This window comes from Heterodontus francisci, chromosome 33 (genome assembly GCF_036365525.1).
Source record: "Heterodontus francisci isolate sHetFra1 chromosome 33, sHetFra1.hap1, whole genome shotgun sequence".
NCBI lineage: Eukaryota > Metazoa > Chordata > Chondrichthyes > Heterodontiformes > Heterodontidae > Heterodontus > Heterodontus francisci.
The window spans coordinates 29,897,389-29,914,100 of NC_090403.1; the positions used below are offsets into that span (position 1 = coordinate 29,897,389).

At 46.2% G+C, this 16,712-nt stretch overlaps 1 protein-coding gene across 5 annotated transcripts in view; it reads left to right on the plus strand.

Moving 5' to 3' along the window:
- Positions 1-16,712, plus strand: part of adam11 (ADAM metallopeptidase domain 11) — a 214,786-nt gene that overhangs the window by 105,490 nt on the left and 92,584 nt on the right. For all 5 annotated transcript variants that reach the window (XR_010969060.1, XM_068013258.1, XM_068013255.1 and 2 more), the window contains exons 10-11: positions 4,270-4,341; positions 10,225-10,391. Coding sequence is in view for 4 of the 5 variants with exons in the window: in XM_068013258.1 (XP_067869359.1) it covers positions 4,270-4,341; positions 10,225-10,391 (239 nt within the window). In the remaining variant the exon portion in view is untranslated. The remainder of the gene's footprint in view (positions 1-4,269; positions 4,342-10,224; positions 10,392-16,712) is intronic.

A 16,712-nucleotide genomic window follows, 5' to 3' on the forward strand; every position in this document is an offset into this window, starting at 1 on the left:
AAAATGAAAGCTGCTGCTGGGCTAACGCACATTGACCTACAATATAATAAAAGCAAAATACTGCAGATGCTGGAAATCAGAAATTTTTTTAGATTAGAGATACAGCACTGAAACAGGCCCTTCGGCCCACCGAGTCTGTGCCGACCATCAACCACCCATTTATACTAATCCTACACTAATCCCATATTCCTACCAAACATCCCCACCTGTCCCTATATTTCCCTACCACCTACCTATACTAGTGACAATTTATAATGGTCAATTTACCTACCAACCTGCAAGTCTTTTGGCATGTGGGAGGAAACAGGAGCACCCGGAGAAAACCCACGCAGACACAGGGAGAACTTGCAAACTCCACACAGGCAGTACCCAGAATCGAACCCGGGTCCCTGGAGCTGTGAGGCTGCAGTGCTAACCACTGCGCCAAAGTGCTGGCAGCATCTGTAGAGAGAGAAGCAGAGTTAATGTTTCAGGTCAGTGACCTTTCATCAGAATATCAGTTCACATTTTCAAGGAAATTACAGAGAGTTGCAAAAATTCTAGGGTAGTTTTCATGGGGAACTTTAACTATCCAGACGTAGACTGGGATAATAGTAGTGTAAAGGGCAGTGAGGGACAAAAGTTCCTAGAGTGTGTTCAAGAAAATTTTCTAAAACAGTATGTTGCTAGTCCAACGAGAAAGGAGGCACTGCTTGACCAGTGGGCCAAGTGGAATTCCAAAGCAGGTGGGCCAAGTGGATCAAGTATCAGGAGGAGAGCATATAGGCGACAGTGATCATTGTTATCATAAGATTTAGACTGACTATGGAAAAGGACAAAGAGCAATTCAGGGTAAAAATAATTAACTGGGGGAAGGCCAACTTCAATGGGGTAAGAATAGAGCTGGGGCGAATAAATTGGAGTCAGAAGCTGGCAGGAAAACTGGTAGATGAACAATGGGCTACCTTCAAAGAGGAGATAGTTCGAGCACAGTTGAGGTATGTTCCCTCGAAAGGGAAAAGTAGGGCAAACAAATCCATAGCTCCCTGGATGACAAAAGAGGTAGAGATTAAGATAAAGAAGAAAAAGTGTGCTTTTGACAGATGCCAGGTATAAAATACTATTGAGAACCAGGCTGACTATAGAAGGTCCAGAGAGGAAGAGAAAAAGCAAATAAGAGAAGCAAAGAGAGAGCATGAGAAGAGACTGGCAGCTAGCATTAAAGGAAATCCCAAAGTTTTCTGTAGGCATATAAATAGTAAAACGGTGGTAAAAGGAGTAGTGGGGCCGATAATGGACCAGAAAGGGGATTTACACCAGAGCATGCCTGCCTGACCTGAACCCGATGGGACCCGACGACATGTGTTGGGTTCGGGTCAGGTCGGGTTGCTCTTCCGGGTTCGGCATTCGGGCTCAGGACGGGTCGGGCCGGGTCGGACACAGTGGCAGTGCTGCTTTTTGGTCAGGGAGGGAAAGGGGAGTAAGAGTAAGCATCATTAATTTCCGGTAGTCGGGTCGGGTCGGGCGTGGGAAAAAAAAACCAAAGGGCTCGGGCCCAGGTCGGGTTCAGGTTAGATGTGGTTGGGTTGGGCCCGGGTTGGGTTTAAATTGTATACTTGAGCAGGTCTTTAATTTACTCATGGCGGCAGAGGGCATAGCTGAGGTATTAAATGAATACTTTGCATCTGTCTTTACCGAGGATGAAAATGCAACCCAGGCAATGTTGAAAGAGGAGGTAAGTCAGACACTGGAGGGGTTTAAAATTGATAAAGAGGAAGTATTAGATGGGCTGTCTGTACTTAAAGTGGATAAAACACCAGGACCAGATGAGATGCATCCAAGGATACTGAGGGAAGTGAGAGTGGAAATTGCAGAGGCACTGGCCATAATTTTTCAGTCTTCCTTAGACTCAGGGGCAGTGCCAGAGGACTGGAGAATTGCAAACGTTACACCCTTGTTCAAAAAATGATGTAAAGATAAGCCCAGCAATTACAGGCCAGTCAGTTTTACTTCGGCGGTGGGAAAACTTCGAGAAAAAATAATTCGGGACAAAATCAATAGTCACATGGACAAATGCGAGTTAATTAGGGAAATTCAGCATGGATTTCTTCAGGGAAAATCATGTTTAACTAACTTGCTAGAGTGTTTTGAGGAGGTAACAGACAGGGTTGATGAGGGCAATGCTGTTGATGTGGTGTGCATGGACTTTCAAAAGGCATTTGATACAGTGCCACACAACAGATGTGAGCAAACTTGTAGCTCATGAAATAAAAGGGACGGTAGCAACATGGATATGAAATTGGCTGAGTGACAGGAAACAAAGAGTAGTGGTTAATGGAAGTTTTTCGGGCTGAAGGAAGGTTTGTAGTGGCGTTCCCCAGGGATCAGTGTTGGGACCCTTGCTTTTCCTGATATATATTAATGACCTAGACCTTGGTGTACAGAGCACAATTTCAAATTTTGCAGATGATACGAAACTTGGAAGCATTGTGAACTGTGAGGAGGATAGTGTCAAACTTCAAAAGGACATAGACAAGTTGGTGGAATGGGCAGACAGATGGCAGATGAAGTTCAATGCAGAGAAATGTGAAGTGATTCATTTTGGACCGAGGTGTATATGTGCATAAGACATTGAAGGTGACAGGACAGGTGGATAGGTAAATAAAGGAGGCTGCAGAAAGGTAAGGCTTTATTGGTATGGATCCAACAGGTAGTAAGGGTCATATAAAATGTCTGTGTATTAGCGTGTCCCGAACCTCCTTTGCACTAATCTCATTGCACCTTGCCGGTGGTCCTGGGAACCATGCACACACCTGAAGGATCTGTCTGCGGTGGTCACAGATAAGTTGTACATTGAGTGAGCGAGTTGATGAAGGCTGCTGGCTGTTCCATGGGAGCCTTGATGGCCACATGAGTGTAGTTGATCACCCCCTGCACCTGGTGGAATTCAGCAATGGCCCCGAACCCAATGGCTCTCTCAGCTTGACTGTCTGGATCAGTGCGGAAACGCACATATTCGCTGGGCTTCTTGCGTGGCCACCACCTCTCAGGGGGCTTAGCTCATCCTCCAGCATAGAACACATCAGTGATCAGTCTTCCTGGAGAGGCGCAGTCTTTGGCAACACTGCCACTCGGACATTTGAAAGTAGATGAGCCTCAGGCAATAGACCCTGTCTGGATGGTAGCCTGTTCTGTGCTCAGGAGGCTAGATGTGTGCCTCTCTGTGCCCTTCTCCTGCATCTCCACCCCAGGGCAGGCCCTTCTGTTGCTGATCTCCCACTGCTCGTGGTTGGCCCTCCCTCTCTCTCTACTGCTGTTCCTTACCGGAGGCCCTGAAGCCTGGGTAAATGAGGCCTGTGGCAGGTGGCCACACTCAGTTTACAAGGCCTCTTGTGAAAACGATCCCCCCAACCCCTTTCCGCCAATGACATGAAGACATTGGACTCCGACGTCTTCCGTCTCGATGTTCCACACCCTCTGTCCCCTGAGTCCATCTCCAAAGGGCCCGGAAAATTCAGCCCAATAAGGATCAATAGTTAGCGCAGAAAATCCTAGTGTATTTTGCAGTCATTAATGCTGTTTTTATTGTCTACCTCGTTAATAATTGATGCAAGCTGAAATTGAAAAGTATCCCAGTATCATTTCAGTAAAATACTTCTCTATCATTATTTATGATCTATCATTAGAACTGTGATTGTATTGTCAATATTGTAACCATCATCTTCAACAGAATGCTACAGCGAACTTTGGACCTGGAAACATTCATAAGCTGCTCAATGTTCCTTTTACTTTTTATTTTCTCCTCCGCTCCTGAACCTGGTTGCCCCTGCTGGGATTCTATGGGTTCCAGCCACCCTGCAAGACCTCACTAAAGTGGTGATTCTTCATGTCTGAGCCTGGTTGGGGAATGTTGGCAGGTTGTTTTACTGTGGGAACATCACAGCTGATACTAATCTGGTCCTCATTTATAACATACACATTTGCACTTTGCTACATGCGCCGCTAAATTGCGATCAGGAGTAAGAATCCTGATAGTGGCTGTGTATGTGTGTCTGTGAAAGAGAATTCTCACCTCATGAATGTTGCATTCCTGAATTATTACCTAAAATATTAACTGCTTTTTTATGGTGAGCACTGTAGTACTTAATATCTCCATTGCAAACCAAGTGCCTCCCAGCACCTAGTATTAGGTAAAAAGAAAATGGTTAATGAATTGGTGTTCATATCTTGTTTAGTGATTTATTTTGCTTTTATTTCACCTGCACTAAACCTCAATCTTTTTCTCAACAGTTTACAAAGCAGCGTTTTTCTGCCGCCCTTACAAGCAATTTTGCCAAATCGGTTGTGAATCTCGCCGATGCTGTAAGTACTTGGGTTTGAATCACTGTCCTCCTGTGTAATAATTATTGAATGCAATATTTGGATAAGTGAGTAGGATTGCCCTGTTGGTTAGTCTGTGGTAAGGGTTACCAACCATCAGATTGTGAACCAGACAGCCCCAGTTTCTGAGTGGCATATTTGGAAATTTTTAAAAGCTTAACTGCATTCCAAAAATCAGATTTAAAACAGAAGCCCTTTCTTTCCATTTACCTATTATGCCTGGTAATGTGGAGGCATCAATTTTTAAAGTTACTCAGGTTTTCTGTCACTTTCTATTAGCCCCAAAGTGACTCGACTCAATCCATAATCTTGTCCATATTCAACTTGGCAAAAGGTGGGACCTTTCAGTTTGGCATGAAGTCATACAGTGCAGGTTTGTGTTCTCAGTCAGCCACAATGCTCTTGGCAATATTGCAGCCAGTTCGTCAGCCAGTAAAGAACAGAGATTAAACCATCGTTCATTGCATTAGCCACTGGCCACGTGCAGCTAATGGGGAAACCAAATGTGGTTAATTGCATTTCTTATTAATAAATAAAAAATGAGTAATTGACACTGTCCATTGGCATGTGATCTCAATAGTCATATTCACATGGTGTATGCATGTTCGTATGTTGGTAAAATGGTAAGATGAGTGAGTGCTTTGTCTCGTGGGACTGAATTTTCTCAGCTCTATAGCAATGGGCTGGGAGGCAGGAGGAGTCATGATTTTCACCACGTTGCAGGAAGGGTGGAACAGTGCAGGCATTGGCAATGTCATTTGGGAGGAAGGACAAAGTTGCCAGCACATTGGGGGCATACTGCTAGAATGCCATCTTGGAAGTGGCACTTGTGCATATAAACCCGGGGGGATGGATCAGCCACGATCATAATAATTGGCAGCACAGGCTCGAGGGCCGAATGGCCTACTTCTGCTCCTATTTTCTATGTTTCTATGGATCTGGGGGCTGGTGAGCGGCCCTGGAAACTGAGTGCAACCACCTGCCAGGGGCTTCATTCACTTTGTCTTTGGGACCTCCAGTAAGGCAGAGTGTCAGAGAGGGAGAGAGCTGCAGCCACAGGCTACGGGACAGGGGCAACAGGAACTCCAGCCTCAGGGAGCTGTGTTGGGGTGGGGGGGGGGGGGTGTGGTGGTGCGGGCAGGGTGCGTGGGTGTAGGAATGCAGGACGCAGGCACAAAGAGGCACACAACCAGCTCCCTTTGTGCAGAAGAGGTTACCCTCCAGAGAGAGTCTACTGTCTGATGTTCAGTTACCTTCAAAAGTCAGAGCACCAGAGTTGGCGAAGACTGTGCCTCTGCAGGGAGGCCGTCACAGAGCCGTGTGTCATAATGGAGGACTTCATGGGAAGTGGTACCAACAAATGCTGTTGGCGCTAAAGGTCACCCTGACATTGGAATGATCCTGAGGCGTATAAATTCAAGGATCCACTGGAGATATGTGTGGGATCTCCCAGTCTGTGGCTCATTGCTCCATCAAGCTGGTCACCAGTGTCATCCTCCAAGGGGGGAGACAATACATGCAATTTTGTACAGTAAAGCCAAGAGGGCCATAAGGGTTGGGGCCATCACTGGATTCCCCCAGGTGCAGGATGTGATCGACTGCATGCATATGGCCTTCATGGCGCCCACAGACCAGGCTGCAGCCTTCATCACCAGGAAGGTTTTCCACTCCATCAAAGTTCAACTGTTCTGTGACCATTGCAAGCAGTTCCTGCAGGTGTTAGCAGAGACAACAACTATGTAACTAAGGCAGTTCCAGGTGCCTCAGCTTTTCAGGTACCCCCCCCCCCCCCCCACCCCGCCCACCACTGCACACCTTCAAAGATGGATACTGGGTGACCAGCACTACCCACTGAAGACATGGCTACTTCCACCTGTGAGGAGCCCAAGCAGTAATGCGGAGGAGAGGTACAACACTTATCATGGGACAACGCAAGCGACCATCGAGCAGGACATAGGGCTTCTGCCGATGAGGGTCGGATGCCTCGATTGATCCAGTTGTACCCTTCAGTATGCCCCAGCAAGTGTCTGCACATTGTTGTGGTGTGCTGCACAACCTGGTGCTACAGAGCGGAGACACTTTGAACAATGAGGAGTGCGATGCCTCCTTTGATGAGGAGGACATGGAGGAAGATGATGACCAGGCACTGCATGCTGAAGAACCCCAGAGACCACAGGCAAGGCACAATGAGTGTGCACGGGAAGTTCGGGACGCACTGATACAGGATCCATAAAATCCAGTCTTCTGCAGTCCTGTTGCCATTTCCTTCATTGCCTTTCCCATTTACCTCACCCAGTGAGAGATTGGACTGTGTCATAGGGAATACATCGACCTCACATGGTGTGGCTCCTCCCATCGCACTCTTTGACGGAGCCAGGGGACTGCTAAAGGGCCAGCAGCCCGCAAGAACTGGAAGAATTACTGTTGCCTTGCACATTCCACATTTATTGGAGAGTAGCGAGATTGAAAGGCTTTAATAAAATATTAACCCATGCATCCCGAGTGCAGCTAGGTGCTCTTCTTAAATCCTTTAGCTGCTCCTCCTGTGCTGTCAGCTGAGGTGGAGGCAGGCTCCTGACCTTCCTGTCCCAAAGCTTTGGATGACCTTGGCAGTCATTCTCTGGCTGCCTGCAGGAGCCACCTCTGTCAGTGCAGCTATTTGAGGTGCTGGCCTCACTGACAGAGGGGCTGAGGAGCTGCTACCCATGCCAGGAATGCCCAGAGCATCAGGCAGCTCCACCTCCACCCTTTCAGGGCACACCTGTTCCTCCCCGCTCACCTGTGGAAGTTGAGGACCTGGCAGTGAGTCCAGGTGCCTCGCATCCCCTCCCCCTCCCCCTCACCTCACCTAGCCTTTGCTGCACAAAGCTAACTGAGGAGGCAAGCAGGCCTGCACACATCTCTGGCATCCACTGAGGGTCGCCAATCCCTTAATGGAGGGAACCAAGTGTGCACACGCCTGAAACATGGCAGCACTCAGACTCCATCGTCGACACATGGGTGCACACAGCCCTGGAATCTCTGCCAGATGTTCCTGTGCTATTACTTGTTCCTTTGGTGTGTGATTTGTTGTAAGACTCACAGGACTACAAGTAATATCCAAAGTAAATGTGGGTTTTATTACACTTTAACTGGATAGATATATAGTAGCTGCACGAGCTACATCTAAACACGTCTTGCTCTGTCAAGCTTCACCCACAACTAACTGGTCATGTGTGATACGACATCACTTCCTCCAGTGACCTTCCCTTACAGCCCTTAAGGTGGTATCTCTTAAGGTCATTCCACAATAGTTCCCTTACATTACACTGCAGCTCCAGCATTTGCCGTATTGTCGCCACTCCAGAGGTACGACATCAGGTTGGGACTCAGTATCACTCTGGCCACCAACAGTCCTCCGACCATCAGTGGCTTCAGCTGTCACAGCCTCCGTCAGCCACTTGGGCGCATCTGTGATGTGCTCACTAGATTGTATGCCCGAATCTAAGCCCAACGAATACCCACAGACGTGGTAGTATCTGCGCTGGTGGAGGGTGCGGGTGAATTATATGATGGCGCACTCTCTGAGGTCTCCTGCTCCTCCTCAGAGGTGGATAGCTGTCCCCTGTTTTCTGGAGCTGTCTGGTCTTGTCTTTGACCTCTGTGAGAGAGAATTAATTCGATGTTTATATCCATCCCATCACGTCCTTCAGACTAGTCCTAGTGTGGAGCTCCATGTGACCAGTGGTGGACACATGAGCACTATGCCTCGTGTTTGCCACAGGGTCTCTTGTCCATAAGGCCATTCACTCTCACGTGTCTCCACTCCTGTTTCACTATCTGCAATGGAACAGCCTCCAAGCTCAAGAGTCGTCTCCTCCATTGGCATCAGGTGCCCAGATAAGGGATGCTGCCACCAGTCTTGGCCCTTCCTTTAGCGTTGTGCACAGTCTTCTCTTGCAAGCACATAAATGTCCATCGTTAGAATGCCCAACAATGACGGGCACTAAGCCTATGGTGGTGGCAGCCTGACTGTTATGATGGTGCCACGGGAACGCCTTCTGCATGCAGCCACTCTGACTGACCGTGGCCCTCCATAGAGAGGCTGCCATGTCTCTGACAGGCAATGGTGCTGCCTGGCCATTGCCAGGTGGGCATTCCCTTTCCACCAATCTCGCTCTCATGCCTAATAAGGCTATAAGGAAAGCAATATGTGGTACATCCACCTTGGCGGATCATGAGGTCATTAACCTGCTTGCGGCACTGCAGTCAGGTTTCCATCCCAGGGGAGAGGACCTCGCTCCTTGCCCAAGCAGCCTGGAGGAGAACCTGCAGGGAGGCATCACTGCACTGTGGGGCCACCAGGGATCTTCCTTCTGTCATTCCTTTAAAGAACCTTCTTCCTCAGGGCTTCAGCAGGTGCTGCCTTATTGGGAGGAACAATTTGAGAGAGTTCTGGCAACCCTTTAAATATGGCTCCAGTCCTTCCAGCAGCATGACCTCAAGCTGCTACCACTGTGGACAGCTCCCCCGTTTCATGGCAGTTAATTGGCCAGCCAGCACTGAATCACGTGCTCCCGCTTCCGGTCCGCTGGCGGTGCCTCAGGCCTTGCCGCAAAATGCAGCTGTTGGTTTCTGAATGATGATAGATGGTAAATCCTCACGTGTACCATTCGGAGAGATACTAAGCCATAGATTAGGTAGGTCCCAGGCTCAAAGACTGATCTGCATTGAATTAGTTGATCTGCATCAATACAATAACGTCGGAACTATTTGCCTTAGTATCTGTGCGCATGAGCATGTGTATAAAACAGGTTAAGTCAGGACGCCATGTCAAGGCTCCAAAGCAAACAATGATTACTTGGGGTAAGATATTAAAAGGCAGTCACTATATGTGGCACCAAAAACCCCAGCCTGAATCCAGAGAGCACAGAAAGATCAAAAAAGTTTTTGGAAGTAACACCGTGGCAGATATGTTGGTGCCCAATGTGTGTAACCACAGAGTAAACACGTGTTTATATCCCATTTCTCTTTTTTGAGCGTTCCAAGTCTCAGCATTCTGCCAAGGAGAGATGCTAAATGGAAGGAAAATTTGAGTGAGATGCTGAGGCTGATTTTGGGCAAATTCTAAACAGTGCCAGTAAAACAATGTCTTATAGTTGATGAAAGGCATGTGATTGAGCAAGCTTGGAGTAATGGGAGAGATACTTAAAATTTAAAAGTAGAGGAGGAGAACATTTTAAGCAAATAAAGCTTTAATATGCTGCTAACACTTGATCTGAGAGAGAAATGATCACGTTAAAGGAAGAGGTTATATTAAAATTCTTGTCCATCTCTCTTGTCCCATAAACCCAAAGATCTCGGTCCATAACTCTATTCACACATGAGCAATGCTCATATGTTCAGAACATAGGGGGAGGCGGGTGGCATAGTGGTAATGTCACTGGGCTAGTAATCCGGAAACCCTGGCTAATGCTCCGGGGACATGGGTTCCTGTCCCACCATGGCAGATGGTGAAATTTGAATTCAATTAATTAAAAAAATCTGGAATTAAAAACTAGTCTAATAGTGACCAAGAAACGATTGTCAATTGTAAAAACCCATCTGGATCACGAATATCCATTAGGGAAGGAAATCTGCCATCATTACCTGGTCTGGCCTACATGTGACTCCAGACCCACAGCAATATGGTGGACTCTTAAATGCCCTCTGAAATGGCCTAGCAAGCCACTCAATTCACAGGCAATTAGGGGTGGGCAATAAATGCTGGCCGAGCCAGCAGCAGTCACATCCCACGAACGAATAAAAAAATATTTCTAACACAGGGAGAAGCATGTCTGATATCTGCTGTATTTGATTTGCTGATACTTCCACTTCGTGCTTTAGATTTATAAAGAACAACTGAATACACGGATTGTGCTGGTTGCTATGGAAACTTGGGCATCAGGAGACAAAATGGACATCAATGAAAATCCACTGGTGTTGCTGAGAGATTTCATGAAGTACAGAAGAGACTCTGTCAGAGAGCACAGTGACGCCTTTCACCTGCTTTCGTAAGTCTCATCAGGTTATGCAGGTTCTTGATTTTATAAGGAAAAAAGTCATGGATTTCTATAGTGTCTTTCATGATCTTAGGACTTCACAAAGTACGATACATTGTATGTAGTTTTGGAACGCCGGTAGAGATGTTTGAAATTGCTCTTCTGTTGACAGAAAATACTGTTCTCTTGTTTGTTAAACTTTAACAAAGAGGTAGTGCTATTTGACCACATTATCACACCTACGTAGTTCCTTCAGACTGAGTAGCTTCAGGACCAGCTTCCATTTCATCACTATGATAATTGCGACTAGCCAATTAGGAACATTGTCTTCACATTGAGGGTACCCACCATCGTGTTGTGTGGCACTACCACCGTGCTAAATGGAATAGATTTCGAACAGATCTAGCAACTCAAAACTGGGCACTGTGGGCCACCAGCAGCAGCAGAATTGTATTCAACCACAATCTGTAATCTCATGGCCTGGCATATTCCCCACTCTACCATTACCATCAAGCCAGGGGACCGACCCTGGTTCAATGAAGAGTGCAGGAGGGCATGCCAGGAGCAGCATCAGGCATACCTAGAAATGAGGTGTCAGCCTAGTGAAGCTACAACACGGGACTACTTGCATGCCAACCAGCAGAAACAGCATGCAGTAGACAGGGCTAAGCGATCCCACAACCAATGGATCAGATCTAAACTCTGCAGTCCTGTCACATCTAGTCGTGAATGGTGGTGGATGATTAAGCAACAGACAGGAGGAGGAGGCTCCATACATATTCCCATCCTCAATGATGGGGGAGCCCAGCACATCACTGCAAAAGACAAGGCTGAAGCATTTGCATCCACCTTCAGCCAGAAGTGCTGAGCGGATGATCCATCTTGGCCTCCTCCTGAGGTCCCCAGCATCACAGATGCCAGTCTTCAGCCAATCGGATTCACTCCACGTTATATCAAGAAACAGCTGAAGGACTGGATACTGCAAAAGCTATGGGCCCTGACAGCATTCTGGCAATAGTACTGAAGACTTGTGCTCCAGAACTTGCCACGCCCCTAGCCAAGCTGTTCCAGTACAGCTACAACACAGGCATCTACCCGGCAATGTGGAAAATTGCCCAGGTATGTCCTGTCCACAGAAAGCAGGACAAATCCAACGCAGTCAATTACTGCCCTATCAGTCTACTCTCGATCATCAGTAAAGTGATGGAAAGGATCGTCGACAGTGCTATCAAGCAGCACTTGCTCAGCAATAACCTGCTCACTGACGCTCAGTTTGGCTTCTGCCAGGGCCACTCAGCTCCTGACCTCATTACAGTCTTGGTCCAAACATGGACAAAAGAGCTGAACTCCAGAGGTGAGGTGAGAGCGACTGCCCTTGACATCAAGGCGGCATTTGACAGAGTATGGCATCAAGGAGCCCTAGCAAAAACTGGCGTCAGTGGGAATCAGGGAAACTCTTTGCTTGTTGGAGTCATACCTAGTGCAAAGGACGATGTTTGTGGTTGTTGAAGGTCAATCATCTCAGTACCAAGAGCAGGTCAGAGGCTGGGAATTCTGCCGCAAATAACTCACCTCCTGACTCCCCAATACCTGTCCACCATCTAAAAGGCACAAGTCAGGAGTGTAATGGAATACTGTCCACTTGCCTGGATAAGTGCAGCTTTAACAACACCCAAGAAGCTCGACATCATCCTGGACAAAGCAGCCCACTTGATTGGCACCCCGTCCACCATCTTCAAGATTGACTCCCTCCACCACCGATGCACAGCGGCAGCAGTGTGTACCATCTACAAGATGCACTGCAGCAACTCATCAAGGCTCCTTCGACAGCACCTTCCAAACCTGTGACCTCTACCAGCTAGAAGGACAAGGGCAGTAGATCCATAAGAACACCACCACCTGCAAGTTCCCCTCCAAGCCACACACCATCCTGACTTGGAACTTTATCGCCGTTCCTTCACTGTCGCTGTGTGTAAGTCCTGGAACTCCCTAACAGCACTGTTGGTGTACCTACACCCCAAGGACTCAACCAATTCAAGAAGACAGCTCACTATCTCCTTCTCAAGGGCGGTTAGGGATGGGCAATAAATGCTGGCCTAGCCAGCGATGCCCACATTCCACAGACGAATAAAATTAGGAAACACAAAGCAGAAAGCAAAAAGCAAAAACCTGCAGATGCTGGAAATCTGAAATAAAAACAGAAAATGCTGGGAATACTTTACAGATCAGGCTGCATCTGTGGAGAAACGGATACAGTACATGAATTTGGGCGGCGCAGTGGTTAGCACCGCAGCCTCTCAGCTCCAGCGACCCGGGTTCGATTCAGGGTACTGCCTGTGCGGAGTTTGCAAGTTCTCCCTGTGACCTCATGGGTTTCCACCGGTTTTCTCCCACAGCCAAAGATTTGCAGGTTGATAGGTAAATTGGCCATGGTAAATTGCCCCTAGTGTAGGTAGATGGTAGGAGAATTGAGGGAAGGTGGGGATGTGGTAGGAGAATTGAGGGAAGGTGGGGATGTGGTAGGGAATATGAGATTAATGAAAGAAGAGGAAGCACTCTGGATCCCACTACCTCGTGGGACGCCCTGCCCCACGTGTCCAAAGATCTGCAGGTCGAAAATCAGCCTGCTCAGTCACATGAAGACCCATGGCAGAAACTCGCGACCCTGAGAATGTTTCATCCTCGAATCGAGGGACAAACGATAAGAAGGTGAAGTAGATGGAGCTTGGTCTTTTTGCCTCTAGCGGTTCCCATGTTCCTAGGAAGGTAAGGTTGACATCTCAGAACATTGAAAGCTCATTGGCCTGAAATGTTAACCTTTCCTTCCTTTGTCCACAGATGGGGCATGTTTCTAGCATTTTCTGTTCTATTAAGAAAACACATCCTTGCAATGGATGCAGTCTTTGTCCTCTGCCCTCACATATCTGTGACTAAATGAACAGAGACAATTTGACCTCTGGTAGGCTACTGCAGTCACCTTGACAGCACTTTCGTCCATTTTCAGTGACAATGTGTAAGATTGATTTGCATTAGAGTGTTTTGATGAATGATAAAAGCTTTATCTCTCTTTAACCTACAGTAAAAATATAGGCAGTTGAATCATTTAATGGCCTACAATAAATATCGGGAGAGAGGAGAGTTCAGTAACACCATTGCATTTGCTAATTTTAGCAAAACTTAAAGAAAAATCAGATGCTCTGCTTAGCTGTCAGTCACACAGTGCTTCTCGGCTTTCATTTGGTCTGCACAGAGTGTACCTTGGTTATCAATACTAATACTAATAGTGTCTGAAGTCTGTAATGAATATTAATCATGACAGTAGTGCATTACTGTGAATGACATCTTCTAAATTTCATTATCACTACAGATGAACACAAATCTGGACAACATTTTTGAGTTGATCTGAAGCTGCTTCAGTGGGCTGTGCCAGAAGTGAGCTTTCTGTGTATTGGCTCATCAGGGTGAAAACATCTCAAAATATTTTCCCTTCATAGCTCCACCCATATGGGAGATATGAGAGAGCGGAAGTATCGAATGAATGTGCATATCCATTGTAAGAGTACATTTTCTGATGCTGAGACTATCCAGTCTGAAGGTAGTTTATTTTGTTCATGGGACGTGGGCATCGCTGGCAAAGCTGACATTTATTGCTCATCCCTAATTGCCCGTGAGACTGTTGTGGTAATGTACCTTCCTGAACTACTACAGTCCTTGTGGTGTAGGTACACCCACAGTGCAGTTCGGGAGGGAGTTCTAGGATTTTGATCCAGTGACAGTGAAGGAACAGCGATATAGTTCCAAGTCAGGATGGTATGTGACTTGAAGAGGAACTTGGAGGTGGTGGTATGATGTTGAGGTCGACCTCTTGCTTAAAATTAAATGACCAGGACAGTGTTTTCTGTCAGAAGAGGAGTGATTTCAAAGAGAATCTGTAAACTGCAAAATTAGCAGTTCTTCTATGTGCAAACCCAAAACAAACATCCAGGTTTGGAGCCAAAACAGATCTGGGATTGCACTGTTGCTTTTGCTTGTTATTTTAGCAGTTTCAGTTTGGCTTCACATTTGGTGTCTTATATAGATTTGAGTCAACGAAAGTAAGTGTACAAATCAAAGCCAGTTCATTTGTCCTTCATTGTTGCGCCATTTTGCAACAGTGACAGTTATTTTCTTCTGAATGCTAACAACAGACAACTTATAGAACAGGAACTGGGAAATGATTACAATGCTTGAATATATCGAATAAGAAACATATCGATCGTGTTACCTCATAGTTCATTTGCCATTACTGTTCACCAATGCTGGGCCACTAGAGGGGACTCTTGATCAACAGGAACACAGTTCAGTGATTGGGTGCGACAATGTGATAATCCTTTCTCTAACCCACACTCCTGTCAGGTGAAGCTTCCTAGTAGGAATGCTAGACCATTGAATTTACCCAGTACAAGTTGTGCTAAATGCAATAGGCCAGATTGAGCAGAAAAATTGGTCATAAAAGGTTTCTATTAATTCTTGAGTCAATGGGGCATGGCAACAACTTGGATAAATCTGGATCAGTGAGGGTCACAGCTGCTTTTTAAGGTCACTGATCCAGACTGTTTCGGATTAAAGTTTATTGTCCTGTCTTAAAAAGCTATCAGTGCATCTAAAACAATCAGCTCATCAATAATTAATCTTTTATTTATTTATTTAGAGGTACAACACTGTATCTCTAAATAAACAGGCCAATTTACCTATCAACCTGCAAGTCTTTGGCATGTGGGAGGAAACCGGAGCACCCGGAGGAAACCCACACAGACACAGGGAGAACTTGCAAACTCCACACAGGCAGTCCCCAGAATTGAACCTGAGTCCCTGGAGCTGTGAGGCTGCAGTGCTAACCACTGCGCCACTGTGCCGCCCTAACCCATGAACTTCATGCGCTTTCAATAGTCATTAACCTATTGATTTTAATTGTGTTAATGATGGTGCATTAACCAGTGCACTACCCAAACGTAGTTAACCCTCAACTCATTTCACCTCAGTGCAATATTCCTCCACACCCATATGTACTAATTACCTCCATTCTCTTTAATTCAGGACAACTTCAATTTTTCATTTGCTTTGTGAAATATCCCTTAATGTTGGTGGTTCTTATTGACATTAGAATAGTCAAAGCTATTTTGTGACACAGTGTAGTTCCACTCACTCGAAGAAGCATGGGTAACAATGACTGACACTTACACTGATGTACAATGACCCTCAGTCTGGCTACCAACAACTCAAATTGATCAGACTGATCTGGCTGATGGGAAGTGTAACTAATAGTCACATTCTCCTGAAATGTGCTGGTCTCTGGTGAGTGAACCTGTGCAAATTTATTCCACTAGAATATGCCAGATGTTTGCTAGTGTTAGGATTTTATGGCAGTCGAACAGTACTTCAGAGATGGCTCTGTACCCAAACAGATTGTATTGAGCAGGTGAGAAAGAGGTCCAGGGTTCACTTTCGGCTTTCACCTGGTCGTACTGTAATAGGATTTTATTTTGAAACACACTGTGTTTTTAGCTCCCCCTTGGTGAATCCTTGTTTGCCGCTTTCCAATTATAAGGCAAAGAAATGAGCACAAACAGGCTTTCTTAGGTTTAAAGAAGAAAGGTGAAATTTTATTAATCTTAAACTTAAACTCTAATTCGGTTGACGCCTACGGATACTCTATGTGCCCACGCTAGCATGCATACGTGATACACACATGCAAATAGAGACAGAAAAGAGCAGAAGAAAAATAAAGTGGAAAGGTTTGAGGCAATATCTGAAGAGTTTTTTGTTACGGGTTTACGAGCTCACTGTAGAGTCCTTGTTTGTAGGGGGAATCTTGCTTTTCTTGCTTTTTTTTTAAACCTTGTTCACTGTAGGAGATGTTTCTCTCTTGGGGTTCATGTGTTTTCAGTTGGTTTTTTGGAGTTCCGTGAGAAAGAGATGGGAGCAGACAGGAGAGGCTGTGGCGAGCAGTCAGCAGAGGTCTTTTCAATCCAGGAGCAAAGAGCTTTCTGCCAATTCAAACACTGTCTCTACAATTTAAAACTCCCCAAGTTGGCCAGCAGGGTAGTCACGTGACCGACTGGTATAACCACTTCTGGCTTTGTGTATTGTGTGTGTGGTACTTTGTCTACACACTGAGTGTTAATATGCAAAAATGTCTTTCCAGCCAGGGGCCTGGCAACCCTTTGTCACAGGCCTTCTCTTCTTCCCAGCAACAATTTGGAATTTAATGTCCATGTGGCAAAATTAATGTGCCTCATTCTTGGCATGTGGGGGCCTGCATGACAAGATATAAAGTCAAACATGTAATTACAG